The 22,645-nt window shown below is 31.1% G+C and overlaps 1 protein-coding gene across 8 annotated transcripts in view; it reads left to right on the forward strand.

Moving 5' to 3' along the window:
- Positions 1-14,846, forward strand: part of LOC118191362 (dual specificity calcium/calmodulin-dependent 3',5'-cyclic nucleotide phosphodiesterase 1-like) — a 264,033-nt gene extending 249,187 nt beyond the window's left edge. For 3 of the 8 annotated variants that reach the window (XM_085810066.1, XM_085810065.1, XM_085810063.1), the window contains 2 exons: positions 6,384-6,602; positions 10,613-12,855. In XM_085810066.1, coding sequence (XP_085666192.1) covers positions 6,384-6,602; positions 10,613-10,698 — 305 coding nt within the window. In that variant the 3' untranslated portion in view covers positions 10,699-12,855. Of the gene's footprint in view, positions 1-6,383; positions 6,603-10,612; positions 12,856-12,884 lie in introns of those variants that run through there. The other 5 variants (XR_015039257.1, XR_015039258.1, XR_015039259.1 and 2 more) reach the window with 5 other exon arrangements.
- The last annotated feature ends 7,799 nt before the right edge of the window (positions 14,847-22,645 follow it).

Below are 22,645 nucleotides of genomic sequence, written 5' to 3' on the forward strand. Positions count from 1 at the left end.
TTTAGAATGTTTGCTCAGCGACAAAGAAGGTGGACGACATCTAGAAAGAAATTTGTATCGGAAATTCAGAAATTAAAATCCCAAACAGCGAAATTTAGGAAAAAACAAAACAGATCGGAGAATTTGGAAAAACGTCTAAAGCATATTTTTACAAAGACGCAGATTAACGCATTGCTAGAAAAGAAGGAAAAAATCAGGTGGACTAGTGAAGATATTTCACGTTGCATTGTCATAAGAGCTCTGTCATCTAAAAGCTACGATTTTTGGAAAGAAAAAATGGGAATTCCTTTACCTAGCACTAGCACATTAAAGAGATAGTGCGCTAAATTTTCATGTAGTCCAGGAATTCAGAGTGATGTTCTTGCTGTAATGAAGGAAAGATGCCAATATTTGAATTCTGTAGAAAAAATATGCGTTCTCAGTTTCGACGAAATGCACATAGATTCTAAACTCTGCTATGACTCTAAACTGGACCAAATTCTCGGTCTTTTTCAAAAAGTGCAGTTTGTTTTAATCAGAGGTCTCATTTCGCAGTGGAAACAACCAATATTTTTTGATTTTAACACTCCAATGAAGAAAGAACTTCTTTTTTCACTCATAAGACATATTCAATCATCTGGAGTAGAAGTGAAAGCAATAGTGTCTGATTTAGGAGGATCTACTACTTTGTGGAAAGAGTTACAGATTTCGATTAATAGTTCTCAGTTTCCAAATACAGTATTCCAAACGAAAAAAATATGGGTTTCTGCAGATTTAGCGCACTGCCTCAAATTACTGAGAAACCACTTTTTAGATAAAGGATTTGTTTTAGAAGATGGAACTGTTTTAAATGTTGATATTATTAAAGAGGTTTTAAATAAAGATTCAGGAGAAATTAAATTGTGTCACAAACTAAAACCAAATTATTTAATGGTCAAGGGAAACGAGAGACAAAAAGTCGCTCCAGCGAAAACATTATTTTCAAGAAGTACAGCAAAAGGTATACTCCACCTCACAGGAGATAAAAAAGCATCCGACTTCTTTGAGTTAATCGACAATTTTTTCGATATTATGAATAGTACGAGAACATACCCTCCTTCAGATAAAATACTTAAAGCAACATTTGGATTAAATGAACATCATGAAAAACAAATTCAAGTTTTGGAATTAATGTAGAAAGTCATTGGTGGATTAAGAGTTCAGGGAAAAGCCAACTTACTGCCTTTCCAAAAAGGAATAATAATTTCAATAAATTCTCTTTTTGGCCTACACCAGGATTTGAAATCATCGTATGATGCTAAATATATTTTAACCTCTAGATTAACTCAGGATGCACTTGAAAGGCTCTTTAGTCAGATTCGAGGGCTTGGTAGGTTTAATGACCATCCATCACCTAGTGAAGTTATACGCCGCTTAAAGCAATTAATACTCGCTAATAAGCTGCCAAATTTATCTTCAAAAGTATGCATGACTAAAGAAAGCAGAAATATTGATTCATATTTAACATCCGAAATACTTGAAGGGGCTTTGAAAACTGAGGAGGAAGATGCTTTCCATTAAATACTATTGATGATTTGGATTTGGATTTCATAGAGGAACCTTCTCCTATGGCATGGGAATTAGAATTGAATTCCGACAGACAATTTTCGACAGCCGAAAAAGAAGCATTAACATATGTTGCAGGTTATATTGCCTATCGTGTGCGAGACAAAGACCCATCATTGGGAACAATATCTAAAAATAGTGCTGATGAACCAATATTTAATTCAGAATGGATAAAATTATTGTCCTTAGGAGGTTTGACTACACCTTCTCATTCATGGATGAATACAGTTTATGAGTTCGAAAACGTATTTTGTGCAGTTCATGGTACAACTTACTATAAAGGGAAGCATGTAATTGGCTCTTTAATTAATAAACTGGAGAAATATTATCCTGAAGTTAACAGAGAAGCAATTCGTTTATTTTGCAGAATGAGAACTTTTATTAGAATACGTTTCTTAAATAGAAATGCATATGTTTTTTCCCAAAGAAAAGCAACCCAAAGGGCAAAAAAATGGATTGCTTCGAATGTGGCAGCCAATAAATAATGTTTCAACAACTTGTAGTTGCATTGCGACTGTACAAGTAAGCATATACAATATGTTTTGATTTGAAATATTTCTAGATGGCATTTTAGAAGTTAATAGCGTAAAGCATATTTCAAATGAGAACTAATTCTGTTAAGTTATTGTTACAGTTATTTTTATTGTATCCTCTGTTATTATTGATTCGATTTTGTGTTAGCTTAGCATTCTAGATAAAATATATATAAAGTATGATATTAAAGTAATTGGCATAAGAAGACCTGCCCCCTAACCCCCACTTTTGAAAAATTAAATAATTATTTTAGGTACTGTGAGTAAAGTTCTTTTGTCTAAATTAAGATAAGAATCTTACATGTATTTATTTAAATGAAATATTGATGTAAGCCTAAGTTACAAAATTATTTTTAAAAAAATATATGCTATTATATTGAATCGGGATAAAAATATGCCAATGTAAAATTTACAATTAGGCTGAAACTCAAACTTAGATTAGCAGAAATTTTGCCATATATAACCATACATGTTTAAAACTATGCCAATTTAAGGTTGTTTTTTTGATTAATTTTAAATAGCTGTTATTATAGTTATCTTAGAAGCAGTAGTACAGTTCTCTTAGTTAACATGCAGATAAAGAAATGATTAGAAACAAACAGGCATTTAAAGAAAAAAAATCCCTGCAAATAAAAACAGGAACTTTATGCTAAGAGTAGCGCACTTTATCTATTATTTTAAAATTGAGTAAGAACTATTAAATTTTGTAATGTTCAGTGTAAAATACACACTGCAGTAACATTGTCTCTTCCAAATTATAGCTATCTTTCACACACAGCTCATTTTAAACGCTGGTTCTTCAAATTTAAAACGCTAATTTCTATGTTGTCAATTGCATCTCCGCGCTCGGTGGCATCATTGCTACGTCATCACTCCTCACTGCATGTTTCACGGGGAAACGCTCTATGAGCTAGCCCTTCTCTTTAGTCCTGGATATTCCGTTCTCTTTGAGCACCTCTGATATGATTTGAGCTGCTTGTGAGCCGGACCAACTTCTCTAAAAACTAACATGAAACTGTTCACCATGCTACAGGAGGTACAGTGCAAAGTATATGAAGGTACTTACAGAAATTTACTAGAACATTTTTCTCGAAAGATATAGGTTGTGAAAGCGGTCAAAAGCGGATCTATATTTACGAAGACTATCATGTTTTCGAAGCAGGAAGTCAGGTGACATCAGCAATCCTCTCTCCGGAATACGAACAATGGACTCTCCAAACCCTATTTGGAAGTGCTAATAACAAACACTTCTAGACCATGCTCATGGAAATGCGATAATTCGTTATGCTACTATACTCCGGCACTACACTATTGATCGAAACTTAAGCAACAAATCCATTTTTCAACATTCAGCCATAAGTTATTGAAAAGGGCTCTTCGCTATCAGTACAGTGAAACGCCAGATCAGTAGAAAGGTGATCCATACGCAAATATCAGCATCATGATATCAGAATGTGTGTCGGAGACTTCAAAACACGAGGAGTCAGTGGGGGCAGTTCAAGGCAAACTAGAAAGAATGAAGAAACGCGAATTTCCAGGCATTCTTCTGAAAATTGAAAGTGAGATTGCACTTGCACGATGGCTACAAGAAAATTTCAAGACGCCTTTACATGTGGTAGAGTAATTGCCAAGCTTGAGGAGGGGCGTAGCTTGACGTAGCACAAGTGTTTGCAACTGATAAAAGTGTTACGTCGTGAATTAGAAAAAGCCTTTCAAAAGACAGTTAAATCTGCAAAAAAGGTTGCTTGTGGTTCGATAAGGCCCATATCACACGGCGTTTGTTTCACACGAACAACTGTTTCGGACAATTTCTCTGCCTGGTTTAGTATTGAAAGAAAGATGTGCGTTTTTTTTCCTGCCTTTCCAAAAATATTGCAAGTTGTTCGTTTTCAACCAATCAGCTATCAGCTTCGAATGATTATTAGCTTGTTTGTAATGACGAACCAGTTTCCCCCTGTGTTAACCCCAAAGCGATGTATGGTGATTGGCTGTTGTGACAAAGCAGAAGAATTGTTCCAAACAGTTGTTCTTCCGAAACAAAACGACGTATGATAGCAGCCTAAGATAAACAACGGAAATTTATGACCGATATATCGCCCATTAGGCGAAAAAATATCGAAACCAGGCAACGGGAAACATTGCTCAGAAGTTGCATGTGGCAACCAGACAACGTGTTCCGGTTTACTGTAGGCAGGCGGCATCGCATATCTGGCCCGTTTGCCCGCCGTCCTGAATGCTGCATATCACTGACAACAGCCCATCGGCGGCACTGTCCACAGTTGTGTAGAGAATACGAACATCTTATCAATGGAGTCACGTCCCCTTTACCGATGAAAATTGGTTTAGTCTGACAAACGATTCTCGGGACCAGTTGATATGCAGGGAGAGGTAGGAATACTCTTTTATTCCAATAATATCAGACAAACACACCGCTGGGGTGGCCCTTGCATGCTTGTATGGAGGAGCATTACGATGAACGGACGGATAGAATTCCACGTTTCAGTAAGAAGCTCACTTACCGAAGATCATTACTGTGAAGCCATCCTTCCCAATGTGCATCTTTCCCGGATTCCATTGATCTCGACTTTGTTTTTATGGATTAAAATGCACGGCCACTCAGGACTCATGACGTTGAGTAGCTCCTGGAAAGTGAAGATATCTACATAATGGATTGACCAGCATGCTCCCTTGATTAAAATCTCGTTGAATAAATGCGGGATACTTTAAGGAGACTGCTGATGACACGATCTTACCCTCCAGAGGACTCCAGATAATTTGAAGAACGAGGACTCTTACCGCAAGAACTGCTAGATAACCTGCTGTTAAATATCCACGGATGGTGCAACGCAACCATTGCAGTTAGGGGAGGTCATATTCTTTTATATACAAAGGCTTTTGTTTTCTCCCTCTTGGCCAGACAGTTTGTTTCAACGCCATTCTGTCAATAAAACCTTTTTCTATTCGTTCCGTACTGCATGAGTCCTATTATATTTTTTACTACTATACTTTTCTCATCTTATAAGTGCTACAATGTGTCTATACAAAATGAATTTTATGTCTCCGGGTTGATTTTTTTGCAGAATTACTGCCAAAATCAGAAAAGTTTCTTAATTTTTTCCCACTAGTGTATTTAGTCTTAGGATTAATATAATCCTCATGATTGGTAACATAGCGGATATGTCTGGGTGAATGCATATAACTTCTTTTTTCTTTCTGTTCAGATATAAATATTGCGGACACTTGTGCATCAGTTGTCTATATCTTGATGTTTTCATTGGTTTCCTTTGTCAAGGGCACATTTATGCACATACATGCTTCTTTTGCCAATATTTATATATTGCCGTTATAAATATTTCCGTTACAAACATTTCTTCTGTCTTTTGTACACATATTGCATGACAAAATCTATTTATTTCGGTTTCTTTTACGTCGTTACATTTTTTTAAGTATTTTTACTAGATATTTTATAAGCACCCTATATACATATAACCAAATATAAAATAGAATGAATTGAATATTTACATATAGTATATATATTATATATACAAATTAAGAATCTAATCATAATATAATATAATAATTAATATAATAATTTATACAAGTAATTATGATATCAGATAGTCGTAAAGTATCATTTGTTCATTGAATAACCATTTCACAGAATTTGAAACTTGAATTTCATTACCAAATGTGCTGTCTTGAACTTACAAAAAACAATAGAATTTTTTTTGTATGTGTTTATATAGATGCAAACGTAAAGAGATAAATGGAATAAATTTAAATAAAGCATACAATTTGCCTCTGTAAGGAAATGCCTCTGTAACAAATGTGAACGGAAACATCTTAATTTCTGAGAATAATGTCAAAACATTTAAACCCATTTACGTGGAAGCGTAAAGCTGGGTTTTCTTTGAAATGTTTCTTTGCCTGGTGTTCTTTTTACAATAAGCACCTTTCCAGTAATATAAGGTAGAGCTTAAAATTTGAAATCTTTCCTTTTGAGCTGAAAATTCAAGTCTCAGAATAAATCTGACGTTTATTATTCTATCAAATAAAAATAAAAATAGAATTATTGATTTTTCTTTACTGTTTCATTGAATTACTCTTAACTTTTAAAATATGGTTTAAGTTTTCCAGCATCACCTCAGTTAGGACAGTACGGTTGTTTTCCCTATATTTGAGTTGAAAAATAAGCTTAGAATTCTACTTGCTCTTAAATTTTATTTATCAATATTATGTTAAACTCTTGTTCCAAAATCTTTGCAGCTTTGGATAGAAAATCCCAGTCCTTGGCAGGTGTTTTGAATAGCGGAGCAGACAGCGATTCTTCTGAAACGGTGGCTAGTTCGTCAGATGCTGGTACCAGTGCATCTAGTGCTCCTCCATCTCCGAAAGCAAATCCTCCGTTCAAGTCTAAAATCAAAAGACCCTGGATACAGCACCTCGAAGAAAATAAGAAACAATGGAAAGAAAGAATTCATAAGGGTGAGATTACTAATAATATTCTTCTGTATTAGTATTTATGATAATACATATCTAATAATGAACTTCATAAAAATGAAGTTTACCTAATAATGTTCAGTGATTAAGTTCTGTCTCACTTTCTTTTTTACAGATTATGTTTAAAGATTCCTTCTAACATATGCTTGAAGTTTTAAAAAGCAAATTTAGAAATGTTTGCTCTTCACTTGCTTAATGCATTTATATATATATATATGATAAAAATATGTAAAGTACTGACTTTAATTTGCAATACTTCCTTAACTCTCCATTTTAATTTGGTTATTTCCCTTTTCATCTTAAAAATTGTTACTGCTTATAATAAATCTCTATAAATTTAACGATTTAAAAATTTATCCAAGTCATATAATTCTTGAATAATGCTAATTACCAAGATATTTACATAAGGTTTTAGCAAATAATGATTTCATACTTGAAAATTGAAACTTTTAATACCCAATGGTGATAAAATGTGAGCTTAAACTAACTCACACTGAACCCAAATTATATCTTGAACATGCCGCTTTCCCTCTCAATTTCTTTGTCAAGCTAGATTCTTTTCTTCTTTTCTTACTGCAACATCTTCAAAAATGAAAAACGTTCTTCAAGAACAGACACGCTTGCTACGCAACTTGTGTAGTAAGTCTGTGTTGGCTTAAAAATGTCTGTCAGTGAGAATAAAGTAACATTAAAATCGGCTGTATTGTTGTTACGTCTCTGTACATCGGATGTCATCGATTACAACTATACTATCAGTAGCTGTCTTCAATATACTAATTATTATTATTATTATTATTATTATTTCAGATATATATGTATAAGCTAAATTTTGAGTTTTTGTTGCTTGTTTCTTCGAGTATCTTTGAGTGTGTTAGTGCGTTGAATGTGTGCTGAACCTTGAATGTGTTGGAATGTGTGAGTTGCACTATAGGTGGATCCGACAAAAAGCGCATAAGTTGGATTCGCGTGACTTTGCATATAAGTGCATGCAGATTTCATTTAAATAAGTCCAAAAACTAAAAAAACATAGAAAAGAAAGAAGCATATACGTAATAAATCATGTAGTTTTCATACATATCAATACAAAATAGGATTAAAATAAATATGCTACCTAAAAGTGGAGGTATTTCGCTGCCAATAGTTCACAATATTTCAGAAACAGCTCAATTTATAATTAAAAGCAGAATTAAGAAAGAAATAAAGACTATCAAGCTCTTTTTTTTTAACCACAGCGTAAAACAGTGACTGCACTTTGCGTACAAAAACGTTGTACAATAGTATTGCCTGTGAACCTAATTATAACTGAACTACAGGTTTTGGAAAGGGATATGGAGTTTTAGCATTTAGAATAAATTATTTTGCTTTAATGCATATAAATATATATATATATATATATATATGTTTTTCTAAAATAAATATATAAATATATATATATATAATTAATATAAATATATATATATATATGTAATGATATTTTTAAATCAATTGATTAAATTAAATTCTAATCATATTCTTTAATAATGTGTTGGCGATTCTCTATCTAAATTGCATCCCTGTTCCAAAACTTTGGCGAAAGCCTTTCTTTATTATAAATTATATTAACCTGTTGGCGCCCGCCAAATCGCCAAACTCATAAATCTGTCATATTACATAAAGTCCTTAAGAACACTCGTGATGAGAAGATAGCGTCACTTCGTGATTTCATTTAATATCGCTGATTGGATGAACACCATGACGCACACATATCTATAAATAGGGCTTCTCCTCAAGGTATAAGAGAAACGCTTGTGAGATGGATGCTAAAATAAACGTATGACTTTATATTCCAAAATTTGTCTCATTCCTGTTGCCCCGGCTGCACAAGACAAATAATGTATGAGAAAAATACATTTCATATATATTTTTTTTTCTAAAGCTAGTTCTAATACATAGACAGAATAATGTTTACTCAACCTGCATTTTCTAAATTACTGACAGTTTCAAATGCAAATTTTAGTAAGTAATAATTATAACGAGCAGAAATGTATAAAGTAAAATAAAAAGCCGCGTAACTTAAAGTTAGAGTAAGTCGAAGTATTACGTTGCTAGAAAATATGTCTCATTTCTAAGCTAATATCAGTTATTCTTTTATAAAAAAAACAACAAATCTTATTGAAGATGAATGAAAATGCTGCAGGAAACTTAATAATTGTATAATTATAATCATTTATTACGATTATTACATAACCTTTATAGATAATTTTCCAATACTCGTGAATTATATTTTTCTCAATATTTATGCATTCATTTTCATTATTCTAAAGATGAGGAAAATTACCGTTCTAGAAATAGGAAACTGGAAACTTATCGTTAAAACACCAAAACGTAAAAAATATGCTTCAGTGAATTTCAATGAATAGCATTTTCCGTGAGTAGTATTTTCATATTTTATGATATTCGAATTTATTTACCAGAAATAATATTTTTAATGTAACTTCTAATTTTTAAATATTTCTTGGGAAACAATAGCGTACTAGAATGTCGAGATAACGACGGCAAATAAAATTTCTCTATCTATTCAAGATTCACGATATTATTAAGGGCACCATACCTCTTTAGCTATACAAGTATTTAATTGTAATAATATTATTAAATGCGATTATTGTTAAAATTTTTAACATCCGTTTAAAATCAGCTTTGGCTTTATTAAAAATGTACGTAAGTATAATTTCGCTATTATTTACGTATACTCAGTTTTTCTATTTCAGAAAAGAAAGAAATAGAGGGTCTCATATAATAATAAAGCTGACAAAAACCCTTTTTGCTGAATGAGACTAAAAGCAGCACTAAAAATAGAACTATGAAAAGGAATATTATTGATAATAAATATCAATATATAGTGCTCAGGGTTTCTTTTTTTTTTTTTAATCGCTCTCAACGATACGAATAGTAAATATTTTAATAAAATGAAGATATAAAATAATTAAAATTATATTAAACACAGAAATGCATATTATCCCATTTTATAATCCAGTCATTGGACTAAAATATGTAATTTGTATCTTCTTCCGTTGGGTTTCAATTTCCATCACTTTAAGAAAGGAAAATTTGTTCTTATATTAATATCCACGTTTATTTCTTTTTTTTTTTCATATATAGAAGTTAAAAACCGTTTTCCTTTACAGATCCTTAGGTTTAAAAATCTATCTTTTTATGTTAATAATATATTTTTTATATTTTTACTTTTATATTCTTATTCAAAAAATCTTTATAGTATACCATTGCTAAAGAGGAATATATTTTATTGAACAAGAAAAATGCTTGGATAAAAAATTTTAAAACCTTTATGGTAACGTTTATATTAATTTTCTAACTAATCTGTAAGCTTAGTTCCCATCTGGCCTTCTCATTTCAAAATACAGAAGCAGTCACTTCAGAACGTTACGCAAAACAGTTGAAATAGTTGAATAGAAAGACAGACATTGTCAAACAGATAATTACTTAACTGTCATCTTATACATTACAAGAATAGATTCAAGAATTATATGAATAGCGTATCTGTGTAACAAAGAGATTTCAGCCATTCTAGGTCGAAAGGAGCTAGCTATGTAAAAAGGGCTTGTCTGCGTTCCTAAGTGCGTATTGGTTGGCTGGATAGTACTTACAAATTCCAGCATATTCAGTATTCTGTATTTTAGATTAAAAAATACTTATTTTATTTGGTTGCAGTACTGCCAAGATTAGTTCTACCATTTGTCTTCTTTATGTTTATCAGTTACACGTAGTAGCTTTTAATAAATGATATTTGACTTAATAAATGATATTTATCATTTTTTTGCATTTTTTAATTAAATTGACAAATATTTATTATAGCCATTAGACAGTTTGACTGTTAGAAGTCTGATATGGTTAATACGTTAAAAGTTGCTCTTATTCAACAATTGTTCTTTCAGCTGCAGGAAATGTGCTTTGTAACAATGTTGAAGAAACAAGTTTCTAAAAGTTTAATTTTTCAGATGCCGAACTACGTGCTCAATTATCCGTTGCTCCCGGAGACCCAGATGTAGACAAATCGAAGTCACCTAAGAAGATATTCGTCTGAAATCTACAAATGCTCTGCAGACCAGTGAAAGCAAAGCAATACACGTCTACTTCTTCTCTTTGTTTACTCTGAAGCAACGACACAGTCACAAGTGGTCTTTAAAATACTATTCCGCTTGTGCTGCATCAAATCAATCACTGAGAACGCAAATGAAGCGAATCTTTATATATTGCAAAGTATGTTCATACTCGGACAAAAAAATTCAAACTTAGAGACAGAAATGTACAATAGCAACAAAAAATACTATATGTCTTCAATGAACGTCCTATGTATGCAGGCGTCAGTAACTGGATTTTTCATTACATATTTTTTTTTTTTTTTTTTCCAACTTTTTTCTTGGCTGTACTGTGCTTTGCCGTGGTAACAAACTCTTTTAAAAGCTGGACCATTTTATCTCTGTTATGAATCTGTTCCACGTAGTTTAATGTTCAAATGGCTATTTTAAGTTTTTAGCATATCTTGTGAATGTAAATGCACTATCTAGAAGAATTCCGATATTTTTATAAAACCTGATGCATTACTAATATCTGACAAAATATCATTCTTCTTGCACAAAGTAACAAGAATTTAATTTGTGATAATGGCATATCTTTCTCCTGCCAGTCAAGACAAAGTATTCTAAAATATGATGGCCGAGCTTATTCATACAAGGTTTATTACAAATTAGATTCTCAGTGGCTTCAGTTAAAGCAGTATCTGCTTTTGAAAATTTAAAACTTCATCTAACAATATAAAAACATTTCTTATCCTTTTAATCACATATTTTTAAAAATACCATTTAAAAATGTGCAACGTAAGCCTCTGCTAATTTTTTTTAATTGTATGCACTATCTGTGTATCCCTGTTGTGCTGCACAACTTCAAGCTAATGCACATTCCAGTGTTTTTTTTTTTTTTTTTTTAATATTCATGACAAATAACGAACCCCGAAACATTATTAGTTACTATTTTCATTCCAGAAGCTTTAAAGTGTCATAAATTTTCATCTGTGCATCATGTAGCTCGTATTCATGTCACTTCGATATGAAATTCAAAGCGCTGTTCGTTTCTCATAACTATGTAGCAATGCTTGACTGGAGTAGGGCAAACAGCATAAAATACTCTTTTATACGACGTTTAATAAATATATATTGTATTAAATGAAGATATAAAATAATTAAAATTATATTAAACACAGAAATGCATATTATCCCATTTTATAATCCAGTCATTGGACTAAAATATGTAATTTGTATCTTCTTCCGTTGGGTTTCAATTTCCATCACTTTAAGAATGGAAAATTTGTTCTTATATTAATATCCACGTTTATTTCTTTTTTTTTCATATATAGAAGTTAAAAACCGTTTTCCTTTACAGATCCTTAGGTTTAGAAATCTATCTTTTTATGTTAATAATATATTTTTTATATTTTTACTTTTATATTCTTATTCAAAAAATCTTTATAGTATACCATTGCTAAAGAGGAATATATTTTATTGAACAAGAAAAATGCTTGGATAAAAAATTTTAAAACCTTTATGGTAACGTTTATATTAATTTTCTAACTAATCTGTAAGCTTAGTTCCCATCTGGCCTTCTCATTTCAAAATACAGAAGCAGTCACTTCAGAACGTTACGCAAAACAGTTGAAATAGTTGAATAGAAAGACAGACATTGTCAAACAGATAATTACTTAACTGTCATCTTATACATTACAAGAATAGATTCAAGAATTATATGAATAGCGTATCTGTGTAACAAAGAGATTTCAGCCATTCTAGGTCGAAAGGAGCTAGCTATGTAAAAAGGGCTTGTCTGCGTTCCTAAGTGCGTATTGGTTGGCTGGATAGTACTTACAAATTCCAGCATATTCAGTATTCTGTATTTTAGATTAAAAAATACTTATTGTATTTGGTTGCAGTACTGCCAAGATTAGTTCTACCATTTGTCTTCTTTATGTTTATCAGTTACACGTAGTAGCTTTTAATAAATGATATTTGACTTAATAAATGATATTTATCATTTTTTTGCATTTTTTAATTAAATTGACAAATATTTATTATAGCCATTAGACAGTTTGGCTGTTAGAAGTCTGATATGGTTAATACGTTAGAAGTTGCTCTTATTCAACAATTGTTCTTTCAGCTGCAGGAAATGTGCTTTGTAACAATGTTGAAGAAACAAGTTTCTAACAGTTTAATTTTTCAGATGCCGAACTACGTGCTCAACTATCCGTTGCTCCCGAAGACCCAGATGTAGACAAATCGAAGTCACCTAAGAAGATATTCGTCTGAAATCTACAAATGCTCTGCAGACCAGTGAAAGCAAAGCAATACACGTCTACTTCTTCTCTTTGTTTACTCTGAAGCAACGACACAGTCACAAGTGGTCTTTAAATTACTATTCCGCTTGTGCTGCATCAAATCAATCACTGAGAACGCAAATGAAGCGAATCTTTATATATTGCAAAGTATGTTCATACTCGGACAAAAAAATTCAAACTTAGAGACAGAAATGTACAATAGCAACAAAAAATACTATATGTCTTCAATGAACGTCCTATGTATGCAGGCGTCAGTAACTGGATTTTTCATTACATATTTTTTTTTCTTTTTTCCAACTTTTTTCTTGGCTGTACTGTGCTTTGCCGTGGTAACAAACTCTTTTAAAAGCTGGACCATTTTATCTCTGTTATGAATCTGTTCCACGTAGTTTAATGTTCAAATGGCTATTTTAAGTTTTTAGCATATCTTGTGAATGTAAATGCACTATCTAGAAGAATTCCGATATTTTTATAAAACCTGATGCATTACTAATATCTGACAAAATATCATTCTTCTTGCACAAAGTAACAAGAATTTAATTTGTGATAATGGCATATCTTTCTCCTGCCAGTCAAGACAAAGTATTCTAAAATATGATGGCCGAGCTTATTCATACAAGGTTTATTACAAATTAGATTCTCAGTGGCTTCAGTTAAAGCAGTATCTGCTTTTGAAAATTTAAAACTTCATCTAACAATATAAAAACATTTCTTATCCTTTTAATCACATATTTTTAAAAATACCATTTAAAAATGTGCAACGTAAGCCTCTGCTAATTTTTTTAATTGTATGCACTATCTGTGTATCCCTGTTGTGCTGCACAACTTCAAGCTAATGCACATTCCAGTGTTTTTTTTTTTTTTTTTTTTTTTTTTTTTTTTTTTTTTTTTTTTTAATATTCATGACAAATAACGAACCCCGAAACATTATTAGTTACTATTTTCATTCCAGAAGCTTTAAAGTGTCATAAATTTTCATCTGTGCATCATGTAGCTCGTATTCATGTCACTTCGATATGAAATTCAAAGCGCTGTTCGTTTCTCATAACTATGTAGCAATGCTTGACTGGAGTAGGGCAAACAGCATAAAATACTCTTTTATACGACGTTTAATAAATATATATTGTATTTTCACGGCACAATTTCTTAGTATAATTTTTATCGTAATTTCGAATTTAAAAACTATGCTAAAGAAATTGTGATACATTACGTGCAGAAAATGTCATTGTAGAGTGATAAGTAATAATGCATATTAGCTGTTTGACTGCACGTGTTTTCTCACGTTCATACCTTACGCTTTTATTTATATTTTCCATGCCTTTTAACTACAGCATTTAACAAACATTAGTAAATTTTCTGGCCTGTGTGGCATGCAACGAGTAATTTTCGATTAATCTTCACCAGTTTTGTTTATCCCTATTAAAATTCAGATCATCTATTTTGCCTAGATGTATATGACAACAAACGCCAGATCACTTTATGTGGGAAAGTTTTGTTGTGAGTGACAAATTGGCTTATTCGATGTTTTAAAGACCAACAGCATAAATATTCATCTTAAATAATGTTTAAAATTCTGCACTCGTTTAGTATTAATATATATGGCTCAGAATGTTCTTAAAGTGTATGTAAATAAAATGTGCTTATACCCTCTGATTACATTGAACGTTAATCTACATATAAATTTATTATTTTATAAATAAATTTCAATTTAAATCTCTTTTCTTTAGACTATGGAATCTCCTTTTTTATAATTACAGATGTTGCTTTATACGATTAGTATTTTGAATTACATTAATATGTCAATAAATATTTATTATAGCAAATAAAATTAAAAGTGGTATAATCCGTTTAGTTGTTGTTTTACTTTTTATTGAAAATGCAATGGATAAAGATCAGTGATTGAATAACATTTAGAATTAAACGAAACTTATACGAGCTAACAAGTGGAAACAATAGAGATAAATGATTCTTAATCAAAAGCGTGCACAAGAAAATTAATCTATATGAATAAAAGGAAATAGCAATACAACAAGAAAAAACACATTTGGCAATCGAAATAGGTACTTACGTTACGTTACGTACATACATTAAATAGGTACTTCCATCGAAATGTGAAGGTTAAAATCTAACCATGAAAGGTGGCGAAAATCTCGCCAAAATTGCGATTGATCCCATCGAATTTTGAGCTGCACTTCTTATTATATCTGCAATTCTTACAATAAAATATTTATCAGTCCCTACACAATCTACCAAATAGCAGCTGCTGCAAAAGTATTCGATTAACTTCATTTTTGTGCTTCGTAAAAATTTCATTGTTTTCTACTATTTCGTTAGACCCTCGGATTTTACCCGAAGCCTGTTTAGAACGCTATGAGTACGTACTTCCTGCAGTTAATTGTTCCAATTTATTGCTGTTTTGTCGGCCATATCCAACTGTTCTTTTCCAATTCAACCGATGTTAGTTCTCTCTACCAGCTGTATGTGAACCACAGTGCACTCACAAATGTGATTTTATGCTCAAATTCATTTGTGCAAGAAAAAATGCCGCAATAACTGTTATTTTATGTCATCGTTCATAAAACAAAATGTGGCTTGTCGAGAATTAATTGGGATTACCTCAAACGTTGTGAGTGCTTTGTGGTCACACTTGTCCACGACGGGCGTTAAATTGCGCTTCTTGGTGGCAGTTCTATGGTCGACAGGATAATATGTAAATACCTCAAAATATATACAGGCATTTACAGGATGAAGCGCAGTTTCTCACCCCACGCTAGCCAAAGACTTCATGAAGTACCTCAAAACTATCTTCATGATTATTCATGTAAGTAAACGAGTAAATCATTCAGTAAAAGAACAAGTAAAATGAAAATTGAACTAACTTGTATGCATGTCTACTTTGAAGTTATATTCCTTAAAAAAATAATTTAATTTACTTTGCTATTATAAAGACTAGATTGTCTCTACAATACTATATTGTCTACTGACTATATTTTCATTACATAGTTTAGTATATAATGACTGTTGATATAACTGCAGTTATATCAACGGTTATAATCATAGTTGACTGTTGATGTTACTATGGTACGACTTCAGTACCTTTACAAATATTATTACACGGCATCTAAAAATAATTCTTTTGTCATTTGCTGAAATTTTATTATAGATATATCCATTTAAAATTATCTTTCTTTTGTCACATTTAGATCGTAAAATTTTACTCCATCGTTATTTTGATTTTGTATAAGGTTTAAAATATTTTTTAAAATCTGCCGAAACGATGACGTGTAATTACGTTTCACGTTTGGCAGCGAATATTTTTTAATTGTAAACGGTGCATTATGTACTTGCTAAAGGTAGGTTTCACTGCAATTTAATTTCATTTATTATTTATTCTTACCATTGATGATTTTAGTAATGGGTTCAAAACAAAAGAAAGTGTATATTTAATGATTGAAGGAAACACTATAAGCGATTCCGATGTGTGGTATAATGCATTCAAAATTTTCTTCTAAACTTTCAGTAAGCCATGGTGGACGTACAAATAATAAACTTCATATGAATAGTAATAAATATAAAGTGTCTACTGCGCATTTGGCTAGACATTAAAGACTTTCTTCAAACAGGAGAAAATGGGTGATGAGGAAGAAGAATTAGCTGCATTATCAGGTACTTCTCATACCATACTATGTGCCACAACCATAGCTTTATGTCTATGAATTGTACGTCCAAGCTATTTAAGTGGCATCTGAGCCTAAATTTATATGTGCGCGAACCAAGGCCGAAACAATAATACTAAATGTTTTTGTGCCTTACGCTTTAACAGCTTTGTACAGTGATTTGGAAAAAATTTTCATTTATTTTTAGTTTTAACTGATGCGTCCAGTCAGAAGGAAATAAAACTTTTCCCGATAATTTTTAAATTTATATATTAGATTATGGAATAAGAGTAAAGGTTTTAAACTTTAAATCCTTACCTGGTGAAATAGCCTATATTGTCCGCAACTATTTAATACCTGTCTTGAAGAAAATATTTTTTGAAAAAAAGTTATTGGTCTTTGTGTCTACAATATGAATTCTAACTTTGAAGGAGCTCGTGGAGAAAATAATTTTTTTGTTAAACTGAAAGCAAACCTTAACTATGGTTTAATTTTATTCAGATATGCAGCGCATAATATCCATAACACTATAAGAACATCAGCTGATGTTTCACCAGTTATTATAGAAATGATATTTTAAGATTTACCTTTAAATCTTATACTGTTATAATAGAAACATTGAAATATTTCTGTAATTTCGTAAAAAAAAAAGATTTTTTAATGATACTAGGGTATTCACAAACAAGGTGGTTAGCATTACTGACCGCTATTGAGAGGGTACTCCAAATTTTTTTACCACTGAAGGTTTATTTTCAATTTCAAGAAAAGTGCCCCAGGCTTACTTCAAAATTCTTTGGAAATCCAGTGGCAGAAGCTTGGCAGCATTTCATTTACACTCAGGCTTCAGTATTTCATAAAATTATCACAACACCTGAAAATCAAACTCTATTTGAATCTAATGTAATTGCTTCAACGGATGCTCTGAAAGCTTCATTACTGTGCAAGATAGAGGATAACTTTATTCCAGTAAATAATAAAAAAGCTCTGGATAAGCTTAAAGAGAATAGAGACATATCACAATACGAAGATTAAGAATTTCGAAAAGATATTTTTCATTTTATCAGACTGCTCTTACTTATTTGGGGAAATGACAAAAAAAAAGTATTTCAGGAAATACAAACAGCAAGATCCGTTCACGGAAATTTTAAACGCTATACCATATTAAATGAAATCCCTTCTTGAAGTTAAGTTCAAACAGTCTTTTTGTTAATTGATAAAATGATACCAAACCGATAAATTATTGGAAACTGCTATATATGAGGAATATGTTTACATTAAACAATATATCACGGAAAAAAATATTGGATTTGTCAAAAAGTAAAATGTGCCCATTTCAGAGGTGGATAGAAATAAATGCACATAGAAATAAATGCAATAAGAACCAGATTCCTTGTTCAAATATTTTAAAACTGCCAGAGTTTTACTTTTGTCTTCCTGGCATTAATGCCGCAATTGAGTAAGTATTTAGCATTATGAACAGTTTTGGGACTAGTGATAAGAACAGCTTAAAGTGGACACTTTGAAGGGTATGCTAATCACCACCAAAATAAATTCTGATAAAAATTGGGCGGACTTTTATAAGAATACAAAAAAGAAACAGATGATCTAAAAAATATTCATGCTTCAGAGAAATATAATGCTAATTCATCAAAATAATTTAGAAGGTTTACAAATTAATTATTTTCTTTAAAAATCAATACTGAGTTTTGATTTATTCGTATAAAAATTATTATACCCAACTATTAAAAAATAAAATAAAAATGACCTGAGAAGATCAATATTTTTTTGTTATTTTTATTTTCTACTCGTTTGAAATTGTAAAGCTTTCTATTTTTTATTTATTTATTTATTTATTTTTCATGTACTACCTTTGGGTACGACTTTCGAGGTAAAACCTGGGTAGGACCTGCATGTGATACGAATTGCAAACTTGCATTATAGCTAAGACCTAAGTTCCTATAAAAAGATAATAGCATCTCATTAATTCTTTTAAAGTTGATCGATTTATTCGTATGTCTGCACTTTATGCCTCCACCATTTTTGGGCTCATATTGCTCTATTTTCAATTAGAATAATTTTTTTACGTCGATTTGCTGTCTCTAACAGTAGGTATTTCATCTTGTTGCTTTGTATTCCTTACTTTTTCTACGCGATTTGAAATATCGTCGTTTAATTTTGGAGAACTCATAATATATTGTGCATTTAAACATTTGAGAAAGAATAATAAAACAAACCTAGATTTTTCAAAATGGGAAAATGGCTAGGATTGATTGAGCGAAAAATTGATGATTTACAGGTGAAGGATCCAGGACAATCTACTAGCACTAAGAGTATTGAAAATAAAATAAAAATTGTTTATAGAAAATATAATAAAAGTTATTTATCATTTGGGTTTACTTGGAATGAAAATTAAATAGACCCTTAACATAAATGTGTAGTTTGAGGTGAGCTATTATCGAATCAAAATACGAAACCATCGTTTTTTGAAAATATTTTGAATCTAAGCGCGCCTATTTAAAGGATAAATCTGAAGAATATTTCAAGAGAAAATTAACGGAGTTCAAAAATAGTAAACAAGTAATGAAAGTTTTTGTTAATTCAAGTCAAAAAGCTTTGGAAGCTAGTTACTTAGTAAGCCTAAGAATTGCCAGGACTAGGCAGGCTCACACTATAGGAAAAAACTTTGTATTACCAGCAGCTAAAGATATCGTTTTAACATTATTCAAGGAAAAAGCGGCTAATGAACTTAATAATATTCCGTTATCAAATGCTACAGTAAGTGGACGAATTCATGAAATGAAAAATTCTATAAAGTAGACATTTATTTAAAAATATAAAACACAGTGACTATTTCGCATTGCAATTGGATGAAAGTACTGATATAACGAACTTTTTTCAATTATTAGTTTGCATATGTTTCGAAGAAGGTAAATGAATTGCCGAAGAGTGTTTATTTCGTGAATCTCTTCATGATAGAGCAACTACAAATGAAATTTTCAAAGTAATTGACAGTTTTATGTCTGACAATAATATTCCTTGGAATAAGTACATTGCCATATGCAATGACGGAACTCGGGCTTTGGAAAACTTTCCGGCGTTATTTCTCAAATAAAGAAAGTCGCAGTTAAAACTAAATTTACTCAATGCTCCATTCATCGCGAAGCTTTAGTAGCAAAACAATCCCCGAAAACCTAAGAATCGTTTTGAATCAAGCTGTGAAAATTGCTAATTTTTTATAAAGCCGAGTTTTAAATTCAAGAATATTTACGATTTTATGCCAAGAGATGGGCAGTGAACATGAAACGCTTTTGTTACATTATTACAGGTGGTTATCGAGAAGCGAAGTTTTAAATCGTCTATTTCAACTTCAGAAATACAAATTTTCCTTTGTGACTCAAAATTTGAAATGAAAATTTTTATTTAGTAAATTATGGCTGGCGCGTTTAGCATATTTAGCTGATAATTTTGGTATGTTAATTTAATTAAATTTATTACAAAGTGTTAATTTCTTTTTTACCATTACAGAGTTAAATGCAACGATAAAAAACTCGATCTAATAACCAAAGAATTGAATAATAATATTTTATGATTTGTGCCACTTTCAGAAAGTTCATTAACCTAAATTAATTTGAAAAGAAAAGAAGAATTAGCATTCGACATTAAAAATCATCGTTTTTCATTGATAAATAATTTCAAAATGTGCGTTGAGGATTATTAAAAAGACAACTGTATTAAAATCTATTTTGTTCAAATGTACCTGATATTTTATCTTGTAGGGAAAAAAAAAAAACGAACAACTGACAGAATTTCCTGTGATCGAACTCTAACTAAAGTTTTCTAAAATACGCACTTGTTAACTTTTCGCTGCATCGAAAGAACAAATTTAAAGACATTTCAAATAGAGCTATCAAATTTTTACTGCCATTTTGCACAACCTGTGAACAAGGATTTTTCTTCCTTGCTATATTTGAAAAATAAAGACAGCACAAAATTTAAAGTGGATCCTAATTTACGGTTAAAATTAAGTGAAATATTACCAGACATAAAATAATTGATCTTTATTAAACAAGCCCAAATTTCACACTAAATTTTAGAATTAAAGTATTATAACTTAAATTTTGATAATTAAAATGGTAACCAAATTTTAATCTAATCTTTTTTATGTGTGCATATTCAATACAAATAGCCAAATAGGTTGTGCAAATGACAAAATATTTTTTAATATTTCCATTCAGAAATCGAAAAATAATCATTATAAAATGTAGTGGTGTTACTAAAGTTTTTTAATTTTTTGTTTTAGATGGTACGCGTTAGTCGAAAAGTTGAGAACCGTTGAGGTAGAAGCCTTCAAAAAGGCGAAAATTCTATTAACTAGGAAAATAAAATTCTAATCAATAATAATAAAGGTATTTCTCCCGCCTTCTTAGCGTGCCTTCTTAGCGTGCCTTCGTAGTGTAGTGGTCTGCACGCTGGGCGCGTATTCCAGAGGTCCGTGGTTCGAGTGCGAGGGTATTGCTCATTTTTCATCTCTCCGGATGCGAAATAACCTAATGTCTCTAAAATCTCAGTGAACAGAAGATAGGTAACAATGCCCTAAGCATTGTTAGTAATTTTCCTTGGCTTTGATTTTTGAAGTAATTAACTCATTATCATGTTAAATTTTCATTTTTTAAAATTAAAATCGCTCACAAAAGACACCCTTCCCAAGATAGATAGCTTTCGCGTGCCATAACAGTTAAGCAGCTAACAAAACCCAATACAGACAAATAAAAGTGTAGTTAAAAGATTAAAACAAGTAAACAAAACCCAAAGTGTTCATATCTTTCCTGTTTAATTTTACTATTGTTCAGCTCCATTAAATATACGACTTATTATGTTTTATATATTTATAAAGACAACAAAATCATTAAATCCGTAATGTGTTTCATGTTATTCTACAGGTGATGACTGAGCTCTGTTGGAATAGACTTTTTAGCTTTCTCCTTCATTTATTAGAAGCAGATTAATGATATTTTAGTGTGTGGTAAACGCGCATTACAGAATCATAAAAAATTACAGAAAATAAAATTAAAAAATTACAGAAAATAGCAGCTTTAATGCGCAAAGAATATTTCCATCAGTTTTCGGAAAAATAAAAGAGGCTGTGAAAAAGCTTAAAAAAAGCCGCAAAGAAGTCAAAACTTGTTACCCTTTTCGTAGAAAAGCAACAATACTAATTTAGAAGAAATTATTTGCACAATAATTCGTTTCTTAGAAAAGAGTAGAGACACTTCGGTTAATCTCAGGTAGTTCCAGGCGCCGTCCAGCCTGATTTCTGATTCTGGATTTCGTCAGATTTGCTGAATCCCTCTAAGGCCTTTTCACTGCCACTCGGAAATCGAGGAGTTTTCAGAAAACTACTCTAACTTAGTCCAGGAAAAATTTGGTATAGATTTATTAATTGCATATTTATTGAATGACTACGTTGTAAATATTACCTAATTACCGGTTTACACTATTATTTCAGAAAATTGCTGTGCCTTTTTAAAAAGAGAATTTAATATACGTTTATTAATTTCATATTTGTGAAGGACACTATCAGTACTACCCAAGTACTTGTTACACTTTACTTCTTAGGCTTCAAATAGTGACGAATATGATATGATCTTCTTTATTTTTTAATTAAGTCATCTTGCATAGCTTTCCCTTACTGTCTTGCCATTGGTAAAAAGATAAAAATCACACTCCGCAATTTCCAGACAGATATGTCTTCATTAAACGATTTTTGAAGAATTTTAAAGAAGTCCGGAACGCTGTAATCGAAATAGAAATAAATAAAAGTCAATGATAGATCTATTAAACTTTCTGCAATTCCTTTCAGAATTAACTTCATTTTTAAAATTTTTAACTTTTCAGTTTGCCAGCTCTTATTATGCAGATTAAATTGAAGCTTTCCTAGAAATTAAAGACACTAATTTTTATATTCTTTTCATTTAAATAATAAGAAAATT

The sequence above is a fragment of the Stegodyphus dumicola genome, chromosome X2 (genome assembly GCF_044657685.1).
Source record: "Stegodyphus dumicola isolate Sdum_Otavi_A_Nest chromosome X2, ASM4465768v1".
Classification (NCBI taxonomy): Eukaryota; Metazoa; Arthropoda; class Arachnida; order Araneae; family Eresidae; genus Stegodyphus; species Stegodyphus dumicola.